General features: G+C 50.6%; 1 protein-coding gene across 2 annotated transcripts; it reads left to right on the plus strand.

Moving 5' to 3' along the window:
• Positions 1-1,882: 1,882 nt before the first annotated feature.
• LOC146765291 (uncharacterized) lies at positions 1,883-20,571 on the plus strand. Of its 2 annotated transcripts, none has more exons than XM_085561395.1 (2): positions 1,883-14,218; positions 18,528-20,571. In XM_085561395.1, the coding sequence occupies exon 1, from the start codon at positions 1,883-1,885 to the stop codon at positions 2,927-2,929; it is 1,047 nt and encodes a 348-aa protein (XP_085417521.1). In that variant the 3' UTR covers positions 2,930-14,218; positions 18,528-20,571. The 2 variants fall into 2 exon arrangements, with proteins under 2 accessions (XP_085417521.1, XP_085417522.1); XM_085561396.1 differs by having other exon boundaries at positions 1,883-9,236.
• The last annotated feature ends 1,162 nt before the right edge of the window (positions 20,572-21,733 follow it).

Consider the following 21,733-nt stretch of genomic DNA (forward strand, 5'->3'; position numbering starts at 1 on the left):
GAGCGGGGCTTCGGCTCGATTTAAGCCTCGCCGACGAGGAGCCTTCGGTGCTCCCGCCGGTGGGGGCCTCGCCATCCCTGCACGAGGCCACTGGGGCTGTCGGGTGCCAAGGGTGGGGTGGGCGGCTCGGTGGCAGGGGGGGTGTGTGTGCATGGCACGGGGGGGCCTCTGCCGCTCGCTCGCCTTCTTGCCGTTTGGATTAACATGCGGAAGATGCGCCTGTCACTTTGCTTACTGTCAGCGCCGGCTCGGGGATGGGTGACGGCTTTGTTCGGCGCAGCCGGGGGAGCCGTGCCAACTCGGACTTGGCAGGCGAAGCCGGGTGGGCAGGGAGAGGGGGACGAGGGAGCGGGAACGGCTGCTGGGGCGGCTGTGGAGGGACGTGGCCGCAGGCCCGCGTCTGAGCACGGCGGCTTTCTGTTGGCGTGCGCCTCCCTCTCCCTCCCTCTCTCCCGCGCTCGCCTGCGCCCAGGCTGGTGCAGACAAAATGAAAACGTGTTTTGTTTTGGTTTTTTGGCATCTCCCCAGCAGTGCTACCAACCCCAGCTGCCCCCCCTCTGCTCCCTTCCCCAACCCGCTGTGACTCCCTTTTACAATCGGCACGACCCAGGTGCTCGGGCAGCAACAAAATAAGGCCAAAAATACCCCCTGGCACCCAAACCACCCCCAATCTGCCACCCTGGGCAGCAACTGCTCCCAACCGCTCTCCATGGCGGGTGGGTTGTTGTTTGTATGTGTATATATATATTTTTTGCCCTCTTTTTTTTCTGCCCCCATCGAGTCCCTCTCGCGTTGGGTGTATGTGTTCCTATTCAAGGACCCGCCACCTCCTGTCGTGCTAAAACCAGGAAGGAGGGAGCCAAGGGCTCATTTCTGCCTGGACGCCGGGGCGGCGTGCGAGGGAGACAACGATGGAGGACCAGAGGAGGGAGGAGAGGGATGGGAAGGCGGGAAAAGGAGCATGGGGAGGGCGGAAAAAAATAATCCACCTCCCCAGGCCTTTTGTTTAACCTGCATCGATGCAAAGAGGGGTCTTGGGGGTTTTTTCCCTCCCCTTGTCCTTTTTTTTCACCATGTGCTTGAGCCTCATGGGGCATTTTGGAGCCTGATGGGGCAACTTTCCGGAGCGGGTGGTGTCGGAGGTTGATTTTTTGGGAGGTGGCGGGCTCGTCCCGCAGGCGCGCGGCTCCCAGTGCAGGAATTCCTGCCAGCTTGCCTTTGTGCCAGCCTCCGTTGGCCTTGGGTGTCTCGTTCGGATGGAGCCTGGCATCCAGGCACCGCCCATTTCTTGGCATTGAGCTGCGAGGAGAAGGAAAGGGGAGAGAGCGAGCGAGAGAAGGGAAAAAAAAAAAGCTGTCTCACTCAAACTGGCCTTTCTCGGAAAAGGATCCTTCCCTGATGATTGTCCGGATAAGCGGAGCTAAATCCAGCACTACTCAACAACAAAACCACTCTCTTCCACGGTGCGTCTCTCTTGCTGCCTTGGTACGAAATCGAACCTCACTCTTAATTTTGGTTGGTTTTTTTTTGGGTTTTTTTTTTTTTTTGTCCGTGTGGTTGGGGTTTTTTTGCCTTTGATTTGCAATAATGTTTTGTTCCTCCAGTTGCTCCGTTGCTTTGTTGTTGCTGTAACCTGCCTTCTCCCTGAAATCCCTTCCCGCCGAGTCCTCTGGCCCTTGGTGCTAAAACACCCGACTTTAATCGGTCTCCTAGAGAGGGATGTGTAGCAGATAGGCAGGTCCCTACGTGCAGCATCCGGAGCAGAACTGGACAGGGATTTCTCTCCCTGCCCTCGCCCCACCACCCGGGACGTCACCCGGAGCTGGGTGTTGTCGCCCGGGTGCCTCTTTAGTTCCCCACCGGGCACCACCGATGGGGGAGAATGTGTCGAATCATGTCGGATTTGCAATTCAACATGGCAGCCGGAGCAAACGTGGTGGGAGACGCTGGGCACGGGCACTCCCGGCAGCGCCAGCGCAGGGTGGGGGCACGGCGAGAGCGGATGCACGGACAGGGAGGACGAGAGGACAGCGGGGAGGACACCAGGGTGAGGTCAGAGCAGGAAGATAATTTTATTTCATTTCATTTGAAGGGTGTGAGTTCCACCAGGAGCGGTCTGGGAAGGAGGGAACTCAAGCTGCCCGGTTTTGTCAGCATTAACTGTTTAGAAGCTGGCTGGTTCCCCACGCTGGCACGGCGTGCCCGGGCGGGCGCAGGGCTGGGAGATGCCCGGCAGCGGGGCGGGACAGGGCACTCCAGAGGCAGCTTTTCCTGGAGCCACGGCGGCCTCGGGGCCGGGCTGGCTGCTGCTGGAGGAAGCCCAGAGAAGGCTTGGGATGTTCCAGGGTGCTCCTGGAGGAAGCCCAGCAAAGGCTCGGGATATTCCTGGGTGCTCCTGGAGGAAGCCCAGCAAAGGCTCGGGATATTCCTGGGTGCTCCTGGAGGAAGCCCAGCAAAGGCTCGGGATATTCCTGGGTGCTCCTGGAGGAAGCTCTGCAAAGGCTTGGGATGTTCCCGGGTGCTCCTGGAGGAAGCCCAGCAAAGGCTCGGGATGTTCCTGGGTGCTCCTGGAGGAAGCCCAGCAAAGGCTCGGGATGTTCCCGGGCCGTGCGGCTCCTCCGGCCTCGTGCAGGTTCACGCCTCACACCGGGGCGAGGTTTGGCACGACCCAGGCTCCGCAGGGTGGCCCGGCCCTACCCGAGCCCAGGGCTTGCCCCAGCGTGGGGGAATATGCCCTCTTTCTGTCAAATTTAATTTAGGCCTGGCTGGGACACAACAAAAGCAGCTTGTTTGCAGGGCAGGGTCCTCCTTCCCGGCTGCCGTGCACTCCGCAGGCGCTCGGAGCCATGAAAGCCACCCCTCCTCCTTCAACAAATTTTTCCTCCTCTTCCCTGCTGCCCAGCCTCCTCGCTCCTCCTCCTTTCACTGAGAAAAAAAAACCCCTTTTTCAGTGAGGACGCATGGCCCTACAGTAAAACCTTCAAACTGGCCACAAAGCACCCAAATGCTCCGGCCCTTCTCTGCCTCTGTGACCCAGCCTGCACTGGCTGTATCAGCCTTGCTCTGGGGACATTCCCAAAACTGCCTTGCCCACCAGGATGGTGACAGCCTCCCAGAGATGGTGTCCTGGGCATTTCACACCTTCCTGACCCCACAGGGAGCTCTGTGGCCTCGGGCACCCTGCTTTGGTGGCTGGGACGCTGGGGTCCAGTCCTGGACCTTGCTTGTTGTGCTGTTCCCACAACACCCCATGGCTGCTTTGCCAGCTGAAATTCCCACACTGGGGGAGCTGGGAGCAGTCAGGCACTTGTGGGGTCTGACCCTCAAAATGTGCCAGGATGGTCTCTTCAGCAGAGTGCGTGGACACAGTGCATTACATCCAGACCCTTAATTCCAATGAAGAGGCAGCACAAGTGTTTTACTCATCATTCCAGCTTTTCCCTTGCGGATTATTTATACAAAGAGTGGCTGGGGTGAAACCAGACCTTTCCCAATTTGCTCCCAATCCCTATTTGCTTTCCTGTGAAAATCTGGTGGAGAAAAAAATACTAAAAAACCCCAAAACCCACTGAATCTCCTGCAAGCAGCCTGAGAGGAAAAAAAGTCTGAACTCAAGCAAGGCTCTTCTGACGTGTCCTAAGCAAAACATCTGGCACCCCTGGAAGAGCCATCCAGCCAAGGGACACAGCTGTTTTATTCCACAGCTCACAGCAAAACAGGGCTTGTGCTTCCAGAACATGGCTCAGCAGAAAGGGTGAATTCTTGAAAGGGGGAGTCAGATCTTTCTGCTGTTTATTGCCTCTGAATCCCCAGTTTGCTCTCAGGCTGCTCTGGTGTGAGCTCTGCTCCATCTCCTGGCAGGAGACCAGGAGCTTTGCTCTGAGGCTGGAGCCTTGTTCAGCTGCTGTAACCCCCAGCAGGCAGCAGAGCCACTCTGGATTTGCACAGACATTCCTCACAGCAGGATCAGACCCCCAGGTTTTTCGAGGGTGGCTCTGGGTAATTTCCTTTCCTTAAAAGGACCAAGTTTGGCCAAGGCAGAGTTTGAATTGTGATTTCCTTTTCTCTTTTTCCTCTTTTTTTTTTTTTTTTTTTCTTTTTTTTTTTTTTCTGTAATCCCCTACAACTCACAGCAAAATTTATACTGGTGAGAACTGCCTGATTTACAGCTGCAGAAAATGTTGAGCTCTGTGTCTCCACAGGCCAGACCTGAGGGGAAAAGGTTCCCCCATGCTGGACCATCCATGTAAGCAGCTTCACCACTCCCGGAACCACTTCTGGTGGGGAAAGAAGGGGTAAAAGGCAATGAGATTAATTTGACTCCTGTGGGCTCCACCCTCAGCCTTTCCACTAATTGTTCCAAGGGATTTGGGGGTACAAGTTTCATGAGATCCTTGTAGGACCCATCCAAGGAGAGCTGACACTGGCAGGCTCCATGGGGAGCACAGTGTCCAAGCACAGCCAGATCGGATTCACCCTCTGTACCACCCCACAGCTGGGCCTCAGAAGAATCAATACCATTTCTTTTTTTCCCTGCGGTGCTTTTCTCTCTCTGCCACCACTCTCAGCTCCTGATTTCTCTCTAGATTTTTCCCATGGTACTGTTTTTTTATATTGGGTTGCTCATAGCTACTGTTTAACTTTGGGGATAATTGGCTGCTGTGGAAGGTGAGGTTTGGGAGGACGCAGGAGGTGACCAGTTTGTTATTGTAGGGCTGCTCATGGGCACTGAGCTGTGCTGTCTGGCTCTGCAGCTGGAAAGCCCATGAGACACGCAGGGTTTGGCAAGCTAAGGCTGCTCTCCAGGTAGTCCTGGCCACAGAAATATAAGAGAAGTAGCCCAGCAAAGGACACAACCAACATGCTGCATGAGGCGAGGTCTGTGCAGTGTTGCTGAGGTGATGGCAGCCAAATATCATCTTGTTCTGGGAGCTCTCTGGGGGTGGCTTCACGTGAACCTCTCCTGATTTTCTCCTCTATGGTTGCTGCCAGCATCACCATCCTGCTGGGCTTGGGAGGCCTTGCCCAAGGGAGGTGGCCGTGCATCCCTGGCTCCTGCAGGACTGGACAGGAGGTTTCTCCTCATCTGCAAGACCACAACAAATATTGTGCTTCCTCCTCCTCCTCCTTTCTTCTTTCTCCTCTTCCTCTTCCCCCCAGCTTGAGGGCTCAGCAGGGCAGCCACAGCCACCTTTATCTCAATCTTAGGTCCGGTTTGGACTCATGGGATGATCCATGTTGATGTTTTATTGCCAGATGTGGAGACCTAAAGCAGCTTTGCAAGGTGTGGGAGCTTCTGGGAGTAACACCAAGAGTTCAGGTTCTCCCATCCTTCAGTCTGGGTTTGCTCAGCACTGGGCATCAGCTCTGATAAGGGAAAGGGAGGTTGTGGGGCAGCACGTGGCATCCTAGCACATGAGCCAGAGTGAATCTGGATGGGGAGCAGGCAGCAGGGTGGCAGCAGGCACAAGGTGGAAGCAGCACAAACACGGGAGCAGCCTAATTTGCTTGCATCAATTTTGACAACAGAAATGTGAGTTCAGGCTGGTAGTGGAGGCACCCTGGGCATGCAAGGAGAGAAGGTCCCAAAATCCCAATTCAGAGCAACAAGTTGGGTTATAGAGTTTTCCAAGCGGGTGACTCCTCAAAGAGACTCCACCAAAAGTCAGGGCAGCTGCTGATGCCAGTGTGATCGGCAGCTTTAGTGTCTGCACATCTGCTCCCGGAGCTCCAGTTTGAGGGAGGAGGATTGGGCTAAGACCTTTGGAGCTGAGCAGCCCCACAGGGAGGATGCCTGGGACCATCCCTCCAGCTGCTGTGTGTTGGGAGCACATTGCTGCCTCTGAAGGGAGCTGGAATGAATGCAGAGGGACATGGATAAAAGGAGGGCTTTGCTCCTTCCTCCAAGGTGGCACTGCAGAAAATCCAAGCAGGTGATGAAACCCAACCACTTGGCATGTTTCAGTGTCCCAGATATAATACAGATGAGCTTTCCAACATCAGCTTCCAATTCAGTCTGGCTGGTCATCGTACAGCGTGGTGGGGAATTGCTTCTGCTGTTTTCAAGCCACACAGCTTCCTTCTCTTCCTGTCCCCAACAGCCACGTGCTGTGAACACACACCAAACTCCACCCTAAGGGCGGCTGCATCTCAGCAGAGATGAGGAGACACACAGTGAAGGATGTATCAAACCCAACAGTCTTTGCTGTTGACTTTGCTAACCCTGAAATCTTCCTGGCTCTTCAGAGAGGCGGCAGCAAGAGAAGAGCCTGGCAACCAGCTCACAGAGTAGGGAGAGCTGAGCTGATGGAGCCTGAGGCAGCCAGGATCTGCCCCTGACCTGGGGCTGGATCCAGCCTTGCCTGGGCACGGCAGGAGTTCCCATCTGGATCTCAGCTTTGCAGCCCAGGCCCTCCCAGCCCAGGGGATTAGCAGGGCTGCGGTTCCCAGGGCGGGGGAAGGGCTAATGAACAGAGGCAGGATAACGAAGCAGGTAGGGGCTTCCTGTACTTTAGGGCTCAGGAGGAAATCCTGCAGCTGGTGAATCTGGCTACGATTAGTGTCCATTTCTCCCTGTGTAATCAACCCATCTGTTCATCCTTGCGCATCAGCCGTGCACGCCCCGCTGCAGGCTGATGCCTCTCGGGCACTGTTTTCATCCCCATCGGATGAGAACAAGGCTTGCCCTGAGCCCTGGCAGTGCCTGCTCCACTCCCTGCCGGGCTCAGAGCCGGGCTGGGCAGCCCTGGGGGAGCTGCAGCCAACCCAGCCCTTTTTTCCCCTCCTTTTATCCTTTTTTTGCGCCATGTGCTTGATCCTCATGGAGCATTCGCTCATGGGGCGGTTTTCTGGAGCGGGTGGTGTCAGAGGTTGATTTTTTGGGAGGCTCCCAGTGCAGGAATTCCTGCAGCTCGCCTTTCTGCCAGCCTCTGTTGGCCTTGGGGGTCTCATTCAGATGGAGCCTGGCATCCAGGAAAAGCCACTGCTTTGCCCGGCTCCTCCAAAGGGCTTGGAGCAGTTCAGAGGGATCGCTGTGACACACAGATAAGCTCAGCTTTCCAGACTCTGCCTGCTCATCCCAGCTCAGCTTTGCCACAAGCAGGTAAAGATGGATTACGTTTGGCTGCCTGGCTTCAGAGCCTTGTTCATGCCATGGGATGCTGAGCACAGGACATACAGGCCCCTCATGGGCAGGGGAGGGACTGAGCTCTCAGTCGTGCTCCGTAAGAACTCTCCCAGAGTTGATAGGTGCTGTGCAGGCTCTTGAGGGTTCATTTCAGCTTCTTTTCCTTGCCTGTGCAAAAAACACGACAGCCCTGCAGTGGGTTACAAATGTCAGGTAATGCACCAGCCTGGGCTGAAATGAAATCAAAACAGAAGCTGGTGTGTGGATCAATGGGTTATTTTTTGTAGTGCAGTGTCTCAAGTTTGTATGGTTCTTTGGGATCTTCTGAAAGGTCCAGCTTAGTGACAGAGTTGGGATAAAACTCAGGGTTACAATTCCCAATCCTGGTGTCCTGTATACCCAAACAGTGCCAATTTCCACTTAAATAACTCTTACTGGTGGTCACTGGAGTGTCCTGGGTGTCTGTCACACCAAATGCTGTCTATGTGAAGATGAAGGCGGTCCCTGCCCAGGGGAGTTTACATGTGCAGCCCAGTCTTCCCCCATGTGTGGTGTTCAGGGATCCAGGCACCTGAGCTCCTGCCAAAGTGTCACTACAGCCAGGAACAATCTCAGGAATGCAGCACAAGTTAAACATTTCATTTGCTTTCAAGGACTACTTGTTGCTTAATTTCTAAATGAAACCTGTCCTCAGCCCCTGTTACATTGCTCTGGGCTGCTCCTCAGCTCCTAAATCTTCTGGTTTTTGTTTGGTTTGGAATGCACTGATTTACCATAAGGAATAAATGAAAATCAAACAAAAACAGCACTACTTGTTTGCATAGGCCCTATATTGTTCTGTGCTCTGCTGCTACTGAAATAGGAGTGACAAATCCCAATCCCTGGACAGAGGTTTTTTTGGGTGGTGGCTGTGTGCAAACAAGGCTGGGGAAGATAAACAAGCAGAAGAAAAATGGGTTTAGGAAATGACAGTTGAGGATGGTCAATCAACTGATGGGTCAAAGCCAGCACAAGACCATCAATTAGCAAAGCCATATTGATATTGTTTCTCCAAAGCATTTTTGCATCCACAAAGAGGGCTGAGAGCTGGATCTGTGGTCAAACTTGGCTGCAGTTAGGATTCTGTACAGCTTCTATGTTGCAAAGGGGAGTTTTAGAAAGGATTCTGCCTGTAGAAAATATGTCCACAGTTCCAGAAGGGCTCAGCCAAAAGGGTGATGAAAATCTGTCTGTTGGTGTCATCGTCAGAACTGCTGGAGGTGGGAACATTTGCTAATCTTGCTTATTTTAGGGGCCCTGCTTTCGGAAGCAGTTCAGTTCTGAAAATGCAGCTCTGAAAACTCAGCTCTTAAGAGTCTCATACAATACATGCCTCAGACTAGACTAAAGAGGGATGAATTTTTCAGACTGTAGGTTCTTGCTTGCCTAATTATGATTTTCAGCTTCTTTCAATTCGGTCTTTGCATTGTGTAAATGTGACACAGAAGAAATAGCTGTGACATTGCCTGGCATTTTCTGTTCCAGCTGGGGAGGAACCAGCTAAACCTGCAGGGTTTCAGAGCTTGCAGAGCTGGTGTGGAAGGAGATTTTAGTTTCACGTTTGGGAAACAAACTCAGTTCCCTGAGTAATCTAAACTGTCATAATCTCTCTTCCTCCAGCACCCCCAGGCCTAGGGACAGTGTCACTCTTAAGAGGTAACTTTGGTGCCCTGAGGCAGTGCAGGGTTGAGCAGGATTGTTGTATTCATACCAAACATGAATTCAAGGCAAGTAACTTTCACCAGCTCCAGTGTTTATATTTCTATTGGAACCTTTCAGTAGGTTAAAATCTCTACTATGGGTTTTGACTTCCCTGCTCAGTTGTCTCAGTAGACACATAAAGTGCCTGAAGATGCACAAAATGGCTTTTGGATGAGCTCAGGACTGGCCAAAGCCTAAACTGGTTTGTCTTGCAGGATTTGTGGCAGCTGCAGCTCCAAATCCAGTCTGGGATGGGTCCCAGAGATATGGATAGAGAAGCCATCTCTCCCTTCAGAGAGCTCTCTGCCACCATCCAGCTTCTGGAAGAGAGGAGAAGCTGCCCTGGGTGTGAGCAGAGCTCCAGAGCAGGGTGAGATGTGGGTCACAAACTGCTGGGCATGTACTAGAAAGGTCAGCAAATCTTGTCAAAAACCCTGGCTTGGGGTTTGTCTGTGTTTTGTGGGTCTGGAGCCCCAGAGCTTTGTCTGTGATGTGGCAGCTCCATCTTCATCCGTGGCGGGAGCAGGAAAGAGCTTGGATGTACTCTGGCCTTTGTGCTTCAGGAGTGCCAACAGTATGAATAATGTATAGGAGTTCAATTCTTCTCTCCCTGGCCGAGGGCAAGGTGTCCCAGCTGATAGGAACTGGGAGCCCAGTCTTGTTAAAGCCAGTGTTAGACTGAGACCTTCATGAGATCCACTGCCTCAAGCAATTCCATTGTTCAAAGCACATTTGGTTAATTAGTACATTAACTAATAACCTTCTCAGCATCCCAGGTAGGGAATATCTGTCTCCCAAAGGAGGGAACAGGCAAAGTGACTCACTAAGACTGGATGCAGAAGCTTAGCAATGCAGCTGTTAAGTCTGGGTTTTTCTGTCCCAAATGATTTTGTGTGACTGCTGCTGCCTTATGCACATAATTTCCCTGAAACAGAAGTAGAGGAGTCCTAAAATCTCTCAAGAGAGTGCCCAGGCCCAGTGAGGGAAGGTACCCTGGACAAACCTGAGAAGAAAAGAATCCATCCAAATACTCAGAGGAGGCAATTTGCTTCACCCACATGCACCAAGGAATAAAACCAAAACCACTTTGCCTCATTTTCAAGGAAAGCTTTTCTCACCACCTTGGCTTTTTACTCACATCTTCATCTACTCTAAATTTCATGAGCAAATAGCCAGTGTGGGGAGGAGAGAGCACATGAGGAATGGCAGTGGGGCTGTGTTTTTGCAGGCTCACTGGGATGGGATCAGACCAGAGGGATAAGACCTGAAGAGATTCAGACAAACAGCTAGAGGGGAAACTTTCATGCTGAAGAAGTCCTTCAATTCCGACACATGATGATGAGCAGCTGATTTACACAGCTTTGCAGCGTGGTTGGAAAAAGCCCTGAGCTGAAGCACAAGGGTAGAGTTCTTTGGCTTGCCAGACCCATGACAACACCACAGACCCTTTCTCATGAGCCCTGATCCCAAACAGAAAGGAGAAGCTTGTTCTCTCCACCCAGCTCCGACCTGGAGGCGCTTTGTGCTTTGCCTCCTCTCAAATGACAATTCTCAGCTGCAAGGATATGTGTGCAGAGGAATGAGAACCAACCCCTGCATGCAGGGATCCATCCCTGAGGAGGAGAATCTCACTGGGTTTAATTATGGGGCCACGTGCCTTATCAGTCTGCTGGCCTCCAACCAGCCCAGGCAGCCACAGCCCTGCTCAGCACTGGAATGTCAAGGGAGTGTCTGGAATGAGGGAGCTGGTGAGGTCACAGAAGCAGAAGGCAGCAAAGCAAGTGGCTGTCCTGTAGAAGGGACTCCTTTCACACAGCTTAATGCACCACCAGTTTGCTGAGCCCACAGCAGCCCAGATTGGAGGCTACAAAAATATCCCTGTTCAGCAACTCCTTCCTTGTCCTTTGTGAAGCTCCAGCATTTTAATCATGTTCACACCTCCCTCTCCTGACACAAACCATCTCAGCTCCCTCCCAGGTCCACAAAACCTGTGCATTCCTGGTCTCATTCTCTTGCTTACACGTCAGACACTCTCCCCTCCATCAGCTTCCCAAATGTTCCCATTTCTTATCCTCTGTATTCCCATCTTTCCCCCCCTGCGCCCTCATTTGACTAAGATTTCTTGAATAACCAGCTACTGCTGAGGGGCTACATGCAGCTCTGAGTGTGCTGTTGATGGATTGAGCAACCCAGCTCCATGCATGTCCCCAGTCCCGTATTTCTCCATCTCTGGACCACCAGGAAGGTGCTGCTGATGTAGGGGCCCTGTTATTGGGAAAGGCAAAACACCCCACATGTGTCTTGTAAACGTGTCTCATCCTGCTCTGTTCATTTTCACTCAGAATAAGGGTAAAAACAGAGTTCCTCAGGTTGTGGGGGTGCCAGAGCAGCTGAAATTGGTTTTCATTTTTAGCTTCAGTCTGATACGCTGTGTGTGGCCATCCTTGATCTGTTCTTATACACATCTAGAGTCCTTTGGTCATCATTCTCCAACCTGTCTTACTGGTTTTCCTAGAAGAGTATTACACAATAAATGCACTATTCTCTCCATGCACAGGTGTTTTCAAGCAAGCCTGGTCTTCTCAAAGCCTAGTAAAATAAACCAGACTTGGATCTCTCAAATACCTTCAAAATTCCCAGACTTTGAGGTTAATACAAAGTGCACAAACCTACTTGTGGGGTCACATGGCTCCACATCAAACCCATACCAGAAATCAGGATATCCTGAGCAGGTTTTCAGTGGAGTTTGTTACAGGTGATGCTCATTTTTAGGGACATTTTAATAAGCCTAATGGATCACAACAAATTACTAATAAATCCATAACAGCTTTCATCTGGAAGATCTTAGGTTACTTTGCCAGAAATTGCAGTGAGGAATAGTGTTTTTTAACAAAGACCTAAAGATTTAAGTTTTTTCACAGGGTAATTCAAGATGTTGTCATTATGCCTCTGCTCTGAATTACTTTGCAGAGAAATTACCCTCACCACTGACTTGAGAAAGCTGAGCAGGTCCAGCCTCTTGTGCTTAAATTTATCCCATGTGAATATGGCACAAAGTGCCTCATCCTATAGACAACCTTCCTTACAGGATTTTCCTACAGGTCCTGTAACATCTTCAAAGCTGTGCTGGGTTTTGGCATTTCCAGTTCCCTGCATCCTCAAGGGATAGGGCTTCTAATGCAGAGATCTTAGTCCTAAATCCTGGGAATACTCCTGATTTTCACAGCTTGTCCCATCTACAGAAGCAGAAAGCTCAGGGGTGTTTGATTTGTGTACTCCTAAGGGTCTTCCAATGCCGGTTACTCCTAGGCAGATTTGTGAGGTGTTTGCCTTGCTCTAAAACCCTGTCATTGGTTTTGGTGAGGATTTGGAGGAACATAATGCCTGTGGTGGAGGGTGGGATTCATCTGTGTGTCGTGTTGGATGCTAACAGGGACTTGAGCCCTGTGCTTTAGGGAGAAGAGGGTCCAGTGAGAGGCCAGTTCCTCCAGCCGTGGGTGCATTGCCCGGATGGGCAGCTGTGGTGCTGCTCCGTGGAAGGGCAGCAAGATAAAAGTGGTGGAGCTCATGAGGCTTTTTGTGGGCACAAGGTCCTTCTGGAGAGAGCCTCTGTTTCCGAGGCAGGCACGTCCTGGCGGGACTGAGAGTGAGCAAGGAAAGCTGGGGTTGCTGTTCCCGCGGGTGCCATTGGGCTCCGCGCTGTGGAGGCCACGCTGTCCCCAAGGCCGGGTTCCTCTCCCCCTCTCCGCGGCTGTTATTTACACCATTTCCTGCCCAGGGAAGTTCAGGAGTTTGACGTTACTGGCTTGGTTTCCGCTCTCCTGCCCGGCTCCCTTCGGGAGCTCCCGCAGAGCCCGGCAGCAGCGGGCGGGATGGAGGTGCCAGCCTGGCCCAGGGAGGGAAGTGCCACCCATATCAGGCCAGACAACTCGGGCTCAACCGGCTTGGGAGGGCTGGAAAACCAGCCCTGTGTCCATCCCTCCGGCTCAGTCCCGCTGTGGGACTGGACGGGGCCGGCAGGAGGAAGGAGGACGCGCCCGGGCATGGCTGCAGAGCTTTTGGGTTCCTGCCGAATTGACGCCCTCCCCTCTCCCCCCTCATCCTTCCCGCCTGGCCTGCGTCTCCCCTCCCTTCCCTTCTCCCTCCCATCCCGCAGCAAACAAAATGGCTGCTCCATGGCCATTTTGTTTCCCGTCTGGAAGGGGGAACCGGGACGCTGGGACTTGGCTCTTTTTTGGAGGCTGCGGCCATGTCCGAGCCCAACTCTCCCGTCTCTACGTGGCACCGGCTGTAGCAAGAGAGAGAAAGGGAAAAAAAAAGAGAGAAAAAAAAAAAAAAAGGATATTTTGGAATGAAACCAAAGGCAGAGGCAGAGAGTGGGTAGTTTTGGCGTATGTTGAGCACTGAAAATGCCTGGAATTGCCAAACTGAGCTTTTGTATGAGCAGCGTAAGGGCTACTCGGTGCACGCAGAGCCGCGGGGCTGCACGGAATAGCCGGACGGAAAGGTTTGTTCGCTATATTCAATAAAACAGCCCTCCTTTCTTCTGGATTTATAAAGTACCAGAGAGCACTGTTGTCTTAATTTGTTTTTGGACGGGCGGATGGTTTTACACATCGGCTTGGTATGACCAGAGCCGGTCATTGCCGGACGGTAGCATTTTAACCTGTTGTGTGTCCTCTTGTTTTTGGTGCATATGGGATCTGACCTTTCCACCGAGCTGGCACTGCCTGGATTTAGCTGATGTAATCCGGAGGATATTTTTTTAGGGATTTTTTTGTTTATTGCCTTCTTGCCTTGAAAGTTTTCATCTCAGGAATAAAAACATCTTAATTTAAATATTTAAAGCAATAGCTGTTCTTGGCTTTTTAAGCCCTTGCTTTTCTCCCAAGGCTGGAGCTGCACTGTGCTCACAAGCTGTTTACTGCACTCTGTGTGTATCCTGCACACGTAAAGGTGTGATACACAACAGAAACACCATCCACAGGAACACGCCTTGAAAGTTTAAAGCAACTTGGTGGCGTTACCGTAAAATTTTGTGCAGAAGCAGGGCAAAAACACCACAATATGCGCCAGATAAAAGTGATTTTTTTTTTTTTAAGTGATTCTGCATTTCCTTCAGTAGCCTGGATGTCTTGGCGTTAGTAGCCACGTCACTTTGTTTGTGGACACTCTGAGGAGCAGATCCCTGCCCTGTGGCGCGGGGGGGATCAGGCTCTGATAAGGTGCTGGAATGATCATCCTGCTGTTCCTTGAGTGGCTTTCCAGACATGTGGAGAGAAGCAGACACTTCCAGAGCGGAGCTGGGAAGGAGAGCAGAAAGAGGTGAAATGGCTTTCCTTGCACAGAAAGGTATTTGATTTGCCTCCATATCCCCTGGGCTTGTTTGCAGACAGACAATAGAGAGGATGGCAGGGCCACGGTGGTCCTGGAGCTGGGGCTGCACGGGCGGGCGCTGGGCGGGTGCTTCACGGTGCAAATGAAATGTTCTGGTCCAGATCTACATTAGAGGTGGACATTACCTGCACACCTTTCATGAGCACCTTATGAATTCAACGTTGAGAAGGTTAACAGTGTTAACAGAATAGTTTTATAGAGTATTACAGAAAAAAAATTTTCTTCCGATTTTTGAGTTAACCTGTAGAATTGAGTGCAGAACAGGTAAAAATTAGCCTGAAGGATATTTTTTCCTCTTATAATTAGTATTTAATGAAATTACACTGTGAAATATCAGTAGCACCTATCTTTTATGACAAAAATTCTGGGGCATTTTTTTGCTTCAGGAGAGGGTGAGGTATATACAAATTAACAAAGAAAATGCACAAACATTTAGAAAAAGCATTACCTTTATGGCCTAATGTATTTAGGAAGGGTTAATGAAAGATAAGTCATATAACAAGCAGGTTACAGATGCCTGCATTATAGATAACAATATCAGATTCATTAATAATGATCCAGATGTTTAGAAATATCTGATAGGACTCAAGACAACCCCTAAGAGATAAGCAGCTGTTTATAAAGATACCTGCTAATTGTTTAATAATAAATGCGATGACAAAGTTGATGTGAAATATTCCCTGTGTCATTAGAAGTGTGTGGAGTAAAAGCATTGCTGAGAGACATGGGCTGTTGCAGCATTGAATTGTAAATATTTTTACTTCCATTTCTCTTTCCCTATTCATGGTGTCTGTGATTAATTGTTTCAAAGTGAGATATTTAATATTGACTTTAGCATGGGGTGTTTGCAAAGTTGGTTGGCCTTGCTTTGCTGAGAGGTTTTCCTGGCCTTGGGAGAAGCTATAAACAACTTGTCTTCATGGCTAGTTTGGCAAGTGTCATTTTTTATGCTTTCCCGTGGCACAGGGTGTGTCCAAGATGGGTTTTTGGGTTGTTTTCTGCTCTTCGTGTGAGCGGGTTCCTCGCTGCCAGCCGGATCAGCAGCTCCGATTGGCGCTCTGGGGGTCCCCACAATGTTGGGGAGTTACTGAAAACCTTCCATCATTCTCTTGGCTTATTTTTGGTTTGATTTTTAATTTTTTTTTTTTCATGCATTTGGTTTTTTTATTTTTCCAGCCAGGTTGGGAGGAGATGAAGCCAAGGGAACAAAATGGCCACACTCGGCCATTTTGTGCCAACGCCGCCGTTCCAGGGAGCCGGGGCTGGTTCTGCCCCAGCTCCAGGAGGCTGAAAATCCTCTTGGAGACTCAGGGTCCTGATTTCCCACTGAGAAGCCCTCCCTGTCCCTGGCACGTTTCGGCACCGACACAAAGGCTGAAAGTGGTGTCAGCTTTTAAAGCGGAGACTTTGTTGTTTTCTGGTTTCCTCCTCCCCCCTCCTCCATTTCATTCAGTGCTCCTTAATGAACCAGATCAGCTCCTCAAGGCTTCGGAGCCTTTCCAGCTCCTCTCCGAGGTGGGCTCCTTTTAAATGCAGACACTTGGCCGTGCTCAGGAATCTCTGATGCAAAGATATTTCAAAATTTGGGGGGCATCATCTTGGGTTTTCGGCTGGGGTCATCACAAGCCATCCTGAGCCCTGATAAATGAGGAGCAGTTTAGGTCACTTCTTGATTCCCAAAAACAAGTCTGAAAGCTGAACTGGCAATGCTATTTTTATTGCAGCCTGGATGATCTTACTGTGAAAAAAACACACTCTTTTGCCTCTCAATTTTTCTCACCCCTCCAAGCACCTGTAGACAGTGGGACCATGTAGTGACACACTCTGTGCACAGGACCTTCGTGCAGTGGCTTGAAGAAACCAATGAAGTGTTTTCACAGAAATCAGATTTGGTAGATTTTGAGGGACCCATATAAATATGGAAAGTGGAAATTACAGGGCCACTGCCTTAAGGCCTGCACAGAAAGTGGTGTTTTTTGAAGAAGTTCTTGGCAATCGAGTATCCAAAAATCTTCCAAAACTAAGTTGAATCTCAAAAGGCAGTGAGAAGCTTTGGATGTGGGTCTGTGACGCCTACAGACCCTGTTGGCTGTTTTATCCAGAATTTTGCATAGCTGCATCATATCCAGGCAAATTTGGGCACATCTCCTTCCTTCCCTGTCTTTTGTCTTGATAGTTTAGACCTCGAGCCATGAGGAGAGGGAATTCTTGTCATTGCAATTTGTGTAGGACAAACAAGTGTGACAGCGATACTAAGGGTAGGATGCTCTTAGTCATCCTTACCGGGCATAAAAAATCCCCCTGTTTGATCCATAAATCCTCCTGTTTGACTCCTTTCCTCACAGATCCTGCTAAAATCAGGATTCCATAGTCAGCAGCTGGGTATTCCCAAAACCTATACTCATTAAGACAATTATTATAATTAAGTCTTCTGTTTTCAGGTTTACTTATAGAAGTCAGAAGGGATTTTTTTCCCCCCTCTCGCCATATATAATTACATCTATGTGAGCTCAGAGTTATTTAATGTAATTTCCCACCAACAGTTTGAGATTGGCCCAAATGCCTGTTGTCTGCAAAGGTATCAAGAGTGACCTTTGAAATGCCTGCCTGATACATCTGGCTTATGTGCTTAAATTAATAGAAACCACCAGATTGGGAACCAGGAAAAATTGTTCCTCCAAGTCAGTTGCTAAAAATCTCTTTGGAAGAAGACAAACATCTTCTGCCTTTATGCATCACCCAGGAATCATCTAGACCACCTCCAAGTCCCTGACCAGTGCTGCATCTGGTGGTTTTTCTTGCCACTCTTCTGTTGATGCTTGTGGCAGCAGCTTAATTTTTGGGAAGCTGAAACATGTTAGTTTAAACTAACCCTTCTGTCCCCAAGGAGCTGAGCAGTGACTGACCTGATGGACCCTTAAGCCTGGCTGTCACCTCACTGAAGTTCTGGCTGGTGTTGCATGTGCTGAGGAGGGATGTGCATCCCCTGTACATCACTTTCTATGCTGATAAAACCAGGAGAAACAGCATTTCCCATCAGGAGGCTGTTTGGGATGCACTTGGCAGCTGGGATGGGCCGGGCACTCCAGTGCTGCAGGATCCAGTTCTGCCACGTTGTTCTTTCCCTGGTACACCAGATGGCCCAGCACAGTGGGTCATTCCCTGTCAAGGACCAGTTTGTCAAAGGAAATTAAGAGAATTACCTGGACTGTGCTGAATGCCAGTGAGGAGAGCCTGTGGAGAGCTCTGGAAGAGAGCACGTCCAAACCTTGCTGCAGAGATACCCTTACACCTGAGGCCATCCTAAACTCTCACAAGGATTCCAGCTACAGTAGTTGACCAAAAATTTGGGATTATTTAGGCTGTTGCCTGGTAGCTGTGGAAGCACAAAGCATTAGGCAGCTTCTATCCCTTTGGAGACTTCTGCCTGAGCGCCCTCCTCTCCCACCTGCATTCAGCAGATGCTTGTGGAGGTTGGGGACATGTCCTGCTGAGCTCCCATGGGAAGTTATCCTTTGGGACTGTGCTGGGCTGCACATGCAGCCTGCTTGGCGTGGCTCCCTCCTCATTAGGGCTTCTTTAATCTCCAGGGGGAATTCTTTCTTCTCCTTGCAAAAGAGCCTCACACGTTTCTTTCAAACTACCAGATTAATACCTTGCCTCTGTATTTGGGTGTGCAGAGAGTGAAGAAGCCTCAGAAGGTGAGCCAAGGGCTTGGGGGAAAGCCAGTCTGTCTCGGATCCATGCTAATACTGCTTGGCTGGGCTGGAGCATTAGAGGGACAGCACGGCTGCATGTTGCACTCATTTGTTTAGGAAATAAGATCTGCCTTGATGTACTCGATACCATTACATTTGCAGCCTAAAAGCTTCCTTGTACTTAGTTATTTCTAATCTGCTCAATTCCCTGGAGTGCACAGCAGCTAAATTGATGGATTCTCTTATCTGGTCTGGCAGGTTTGTTCTAGATACGCTGTGTGTTCAGGAGGTGAGGTCAGCCTGGCTGGGTGTGCTTGGCGCTGCTGCAGCTTCCCGAGAGCTCTGCTATCTCCATGTGTAGCCCCAGGTTCCAAGGGCAGGGCTGCTGCTTTTGTGCACCCTTGGGTGCATGAAGTCTGCAGCCAGTGTAATTGCCAAGCACAAGGTATAGTCCAAGTGGGTTGAAGGAGGTTTGAAGAAGGAGAAGGAGCTCCAGGACAAGGTTGGGTATGACTCCTCTCCCTTGCCATCAAGAATTTTGATTTTTCATGCATTCCTCTTTGCAGGACCTGCAGAGCAGCCAATGCCTGGATAAGGATCGTCTCAGTGCCTGGATAAGGATCATCTCAATGCCTGGATAAGGATCACCTCAATGCCTGGATAAGGATCATCCCAGTGCCTTAGACTGCCATGGTCCCAAGCTGTCCTTGAGGCTGAGGTAGTAGATTGAATAGTTGTGGAGTCTGGTCCTCCCTCTGAGCTAACTATACAATCTACTGTCTTTCCTAAGGAGACAGTCAGGTCTTCAGGTCTGCACATCCACTTCTACACCAGGTGTGGGGCAGGTGGTGCAAGTAAAGCAAATCCGTGCCTGTGACCCGTCTGTTCTGCTCTGTGGAGGTGAGGTAGTAGGTTGTATAGTTTGGTGGGAGGGATTTGATCCCATTTCAGGTGATAACTATACAGTCTATTGCCTTCCTTAAAGAGCAGCAAAACCACCGGAGGAGGAGCTCCCGAGGCATCATCGCTTCTTTTGTTGAGGATCCAAAAACGCAGCGTGGCATTGTTAAACAACTCAGTGGGTGTTTCTCTTACAGCATCCAGAATTGCATTCTTCCAGGAATTGCTTCATGCCTCAGGCATTGGAGCACGGAGCCACCTGCTTTCAGGGAACCCACCTCTCTTTAAGATTCGAGGGAAATGAGTTTGCACAGCAGCTCCCAGTGTTCAATTCTACTCTTTTTTTTCCAGGAGATGGGTTCAAGTTGTAAAGTGTTTAAATGTGTGTTGATCTTCTCTGGTCTGTCCTCAGGTCTGGAGGGGAGCAGATACTTTTGTATAAATGGGACAGATCTGAGCTCATGCTTTAATTTTGCTGTGCCCAGTTCTGAAGCTTGGGTCAGAACCAGACCCAGGGGACTGTGGACTCAGCCCTGGGAGCTGATCAGATTTGGCTGGTTGGGCCCTGCTCAGGAAGTGCATTTTGTTTTGGACAAGTTCCCAGCCTGTCCCGTGGAGCAGAGTTAGAGGGTAGTTCTTTTTTTGATCTGATAATCCCTTATCAACTGAACTCCTTCACATGCAAACCCTGTCAGGGAAGTTTGGGTCTCTTGGATATTTACATAGGATGAACCAACGATTCCAACTTGTCCCAACGTGGAGACAGGTAAGGAAGAGACGTGAGCCAAAAGGAGCAGGTTCTAATCCTTCTGGGTTCTCCCAGGCAGTCACCTGACAACAGACATGCGAGAAGTCATCATGCTTCAGAGCTCTGGCCCTTGGCAAGGGACAGGCAACTGTTAATTCTTCTGTTTCTTAGGAGCAGATGGGACTATCCCTCTGCCGTTTTCCAGAGTAAGTAGGATCGAGACCACGAGAGGAGCTGTAACACGATCAGGGCTGCATCAGGAAGGACATTTCAGGCCATTATCACGACCATCTTTCTGCCAGGGAGACTGTGAGATCCGAGACACCAGGGAGCGGGGGCAAGCAGAGGACACCTTCTCAGATGAAGTGGGAGGGAGAGAGCAAAACGAAATTGGAGGCCTCAAATTTCACCCTGAGCAAAGGCAGAGGGGGAGGCAGACCTGGCTGCTGGGGCTGTGGGAGTCCCCAGCATGGAGCAGCTCATTTCAGGCCCTTCTGCTGGGACTGGGCGTAGCTGCAGCGAGGCTGGGACACAGCTGGTGGGTGGGGATGCTGCAGTTCCAAACGGCGAAGGAATGCAGCCCTCTCTCCATAAATCTGGCTTTTCAGCAGTCCTGGCGACTTGCTGTGCAAAACTACAGCTTGGTCCTCTGAGCTGCATTATTATCCTCCAGCTGCTTGCTCAGGGGCAGGGCTCCTGCCCGCAGATTGCTTGGAAGGTACTGAAATAGCAGCACGAGCATGGGAACAGGGCGGCATGTCCACTTCATCTGGAGAGGTGTCCCCTGGAAAAGAGCTAATCCCACGTGTCTCAGATGGAATCTGTTCAGTCCCCCTGCGTGGCATTGATACTAATGCAGAGAATCTCAAACAGTGGAACTGTGTGAGCTGGAAGCCATGAATAAAATATTGCTGGAGATAGTCCCTTGTGAAAATAAAATTGGTTTGACTTTTTTAAAACAGAGTCTTTTTATTGCCCTGAAGTGAGCTTGGCTGGTGAACTGGGACATCTTGAGGGGTGGTCACTGTTCCTGACTGAACAGAATCCTGGGTGTGAAAGGGAAGCCAGAGATGAGGATGTGGGGCAGACTGATTTGGCCAAGCAGCTTAGACCATGTGTGCTGGCTGTCAGCAGGTGCTTTCCTTACACAAGTTTTCTGCACAACTTCTACACAAAGCCTGACTTGATTCCTCATCCTCAGTCAGCTCAAGGGCTGCAGGTGGGGCTTCCCTCTGCCTTGGATAGTTCTTGCTATAACACGTTTATAATGTGTATACCAGCAAGAGGAGAACACAGGGTCCACTAACCCAAATAAATCCCATAAAGGGCTAAGAAACCATCCCAGATAAAAGTTTAATTGTTCCAATGCATCCTGGCACAAAGGAGAGGGAAGCTTTTCCCAGGAGGAGGGTGACCAGCCTGGCTGAGCTTCTGCCCATGGATATGTGGGACACTCACCTGACTCACTGGCCAGGATCCCACAGCACATGGCACTGGGGCAGCCACATCATCCTTGCCACAATGTCAGGGAGGAAAAGGCACATCCTTTTAGCAAAAAGCAGCCAGGAAGCAAGATCAAGATCAAGAAAGGTGGGTCCTCCCCAGACCCTCACAGGACATGGAATGAGGCCATTTTCAGCCCAAACACTCTGAGGAAATACTTGGAAGCTGGATGGAGCTGCCAGCAGCATAACCCCAAATGCAAATACCCAGCAGGGTGGAGGTGCTCACCCCAACCTTTCTGACCCACTGCATTCATGGGAGATCCAGGAGCTGAAGCAAAGGAACCTCCTCTCGCTCAGGCAGCAGCAAACACCTCCCTGTCCCTGCTGGGAGCTGGCCCAGGGATGGAGAGAGGTGAGGTTCACAAAGAAGCCAGGCCTCATAAACACCACAAATCCCACCATTTAACCCAAGTCAGCACAGCTGATGGGTGATGCCTTCTCCTCCTCCCAGCACTCAGGGCCATGGGGCTGTAAGAACCTGGCAGAATCTTTGCCAGGGCCACGCCAGTGCCAGAGTCCCCTTGATGCCAAGCCCAGAAATGGAGTGGAAATGCTGCAGAAGTCTGCCTTGAGTGTTTGTGTGCACTGCCCTGTGCACCACACCAAACCCTGCCCAAAG

This window comes from Lonchura striata, chromosome 26 (genome assembly GCF_050655825.1).
Source record: "Lonchura striata isolate lonStrDom1 chromosome 26, ASM5065582v1, whole genome shotgun sequence".
NCBI classification, from domain to species: domain Eukaryota; kingdom Metazoa; phylum Chordata; class Aves; order Passeriformes; family Estrildidae; genus Lonchura; species Lonchura striata.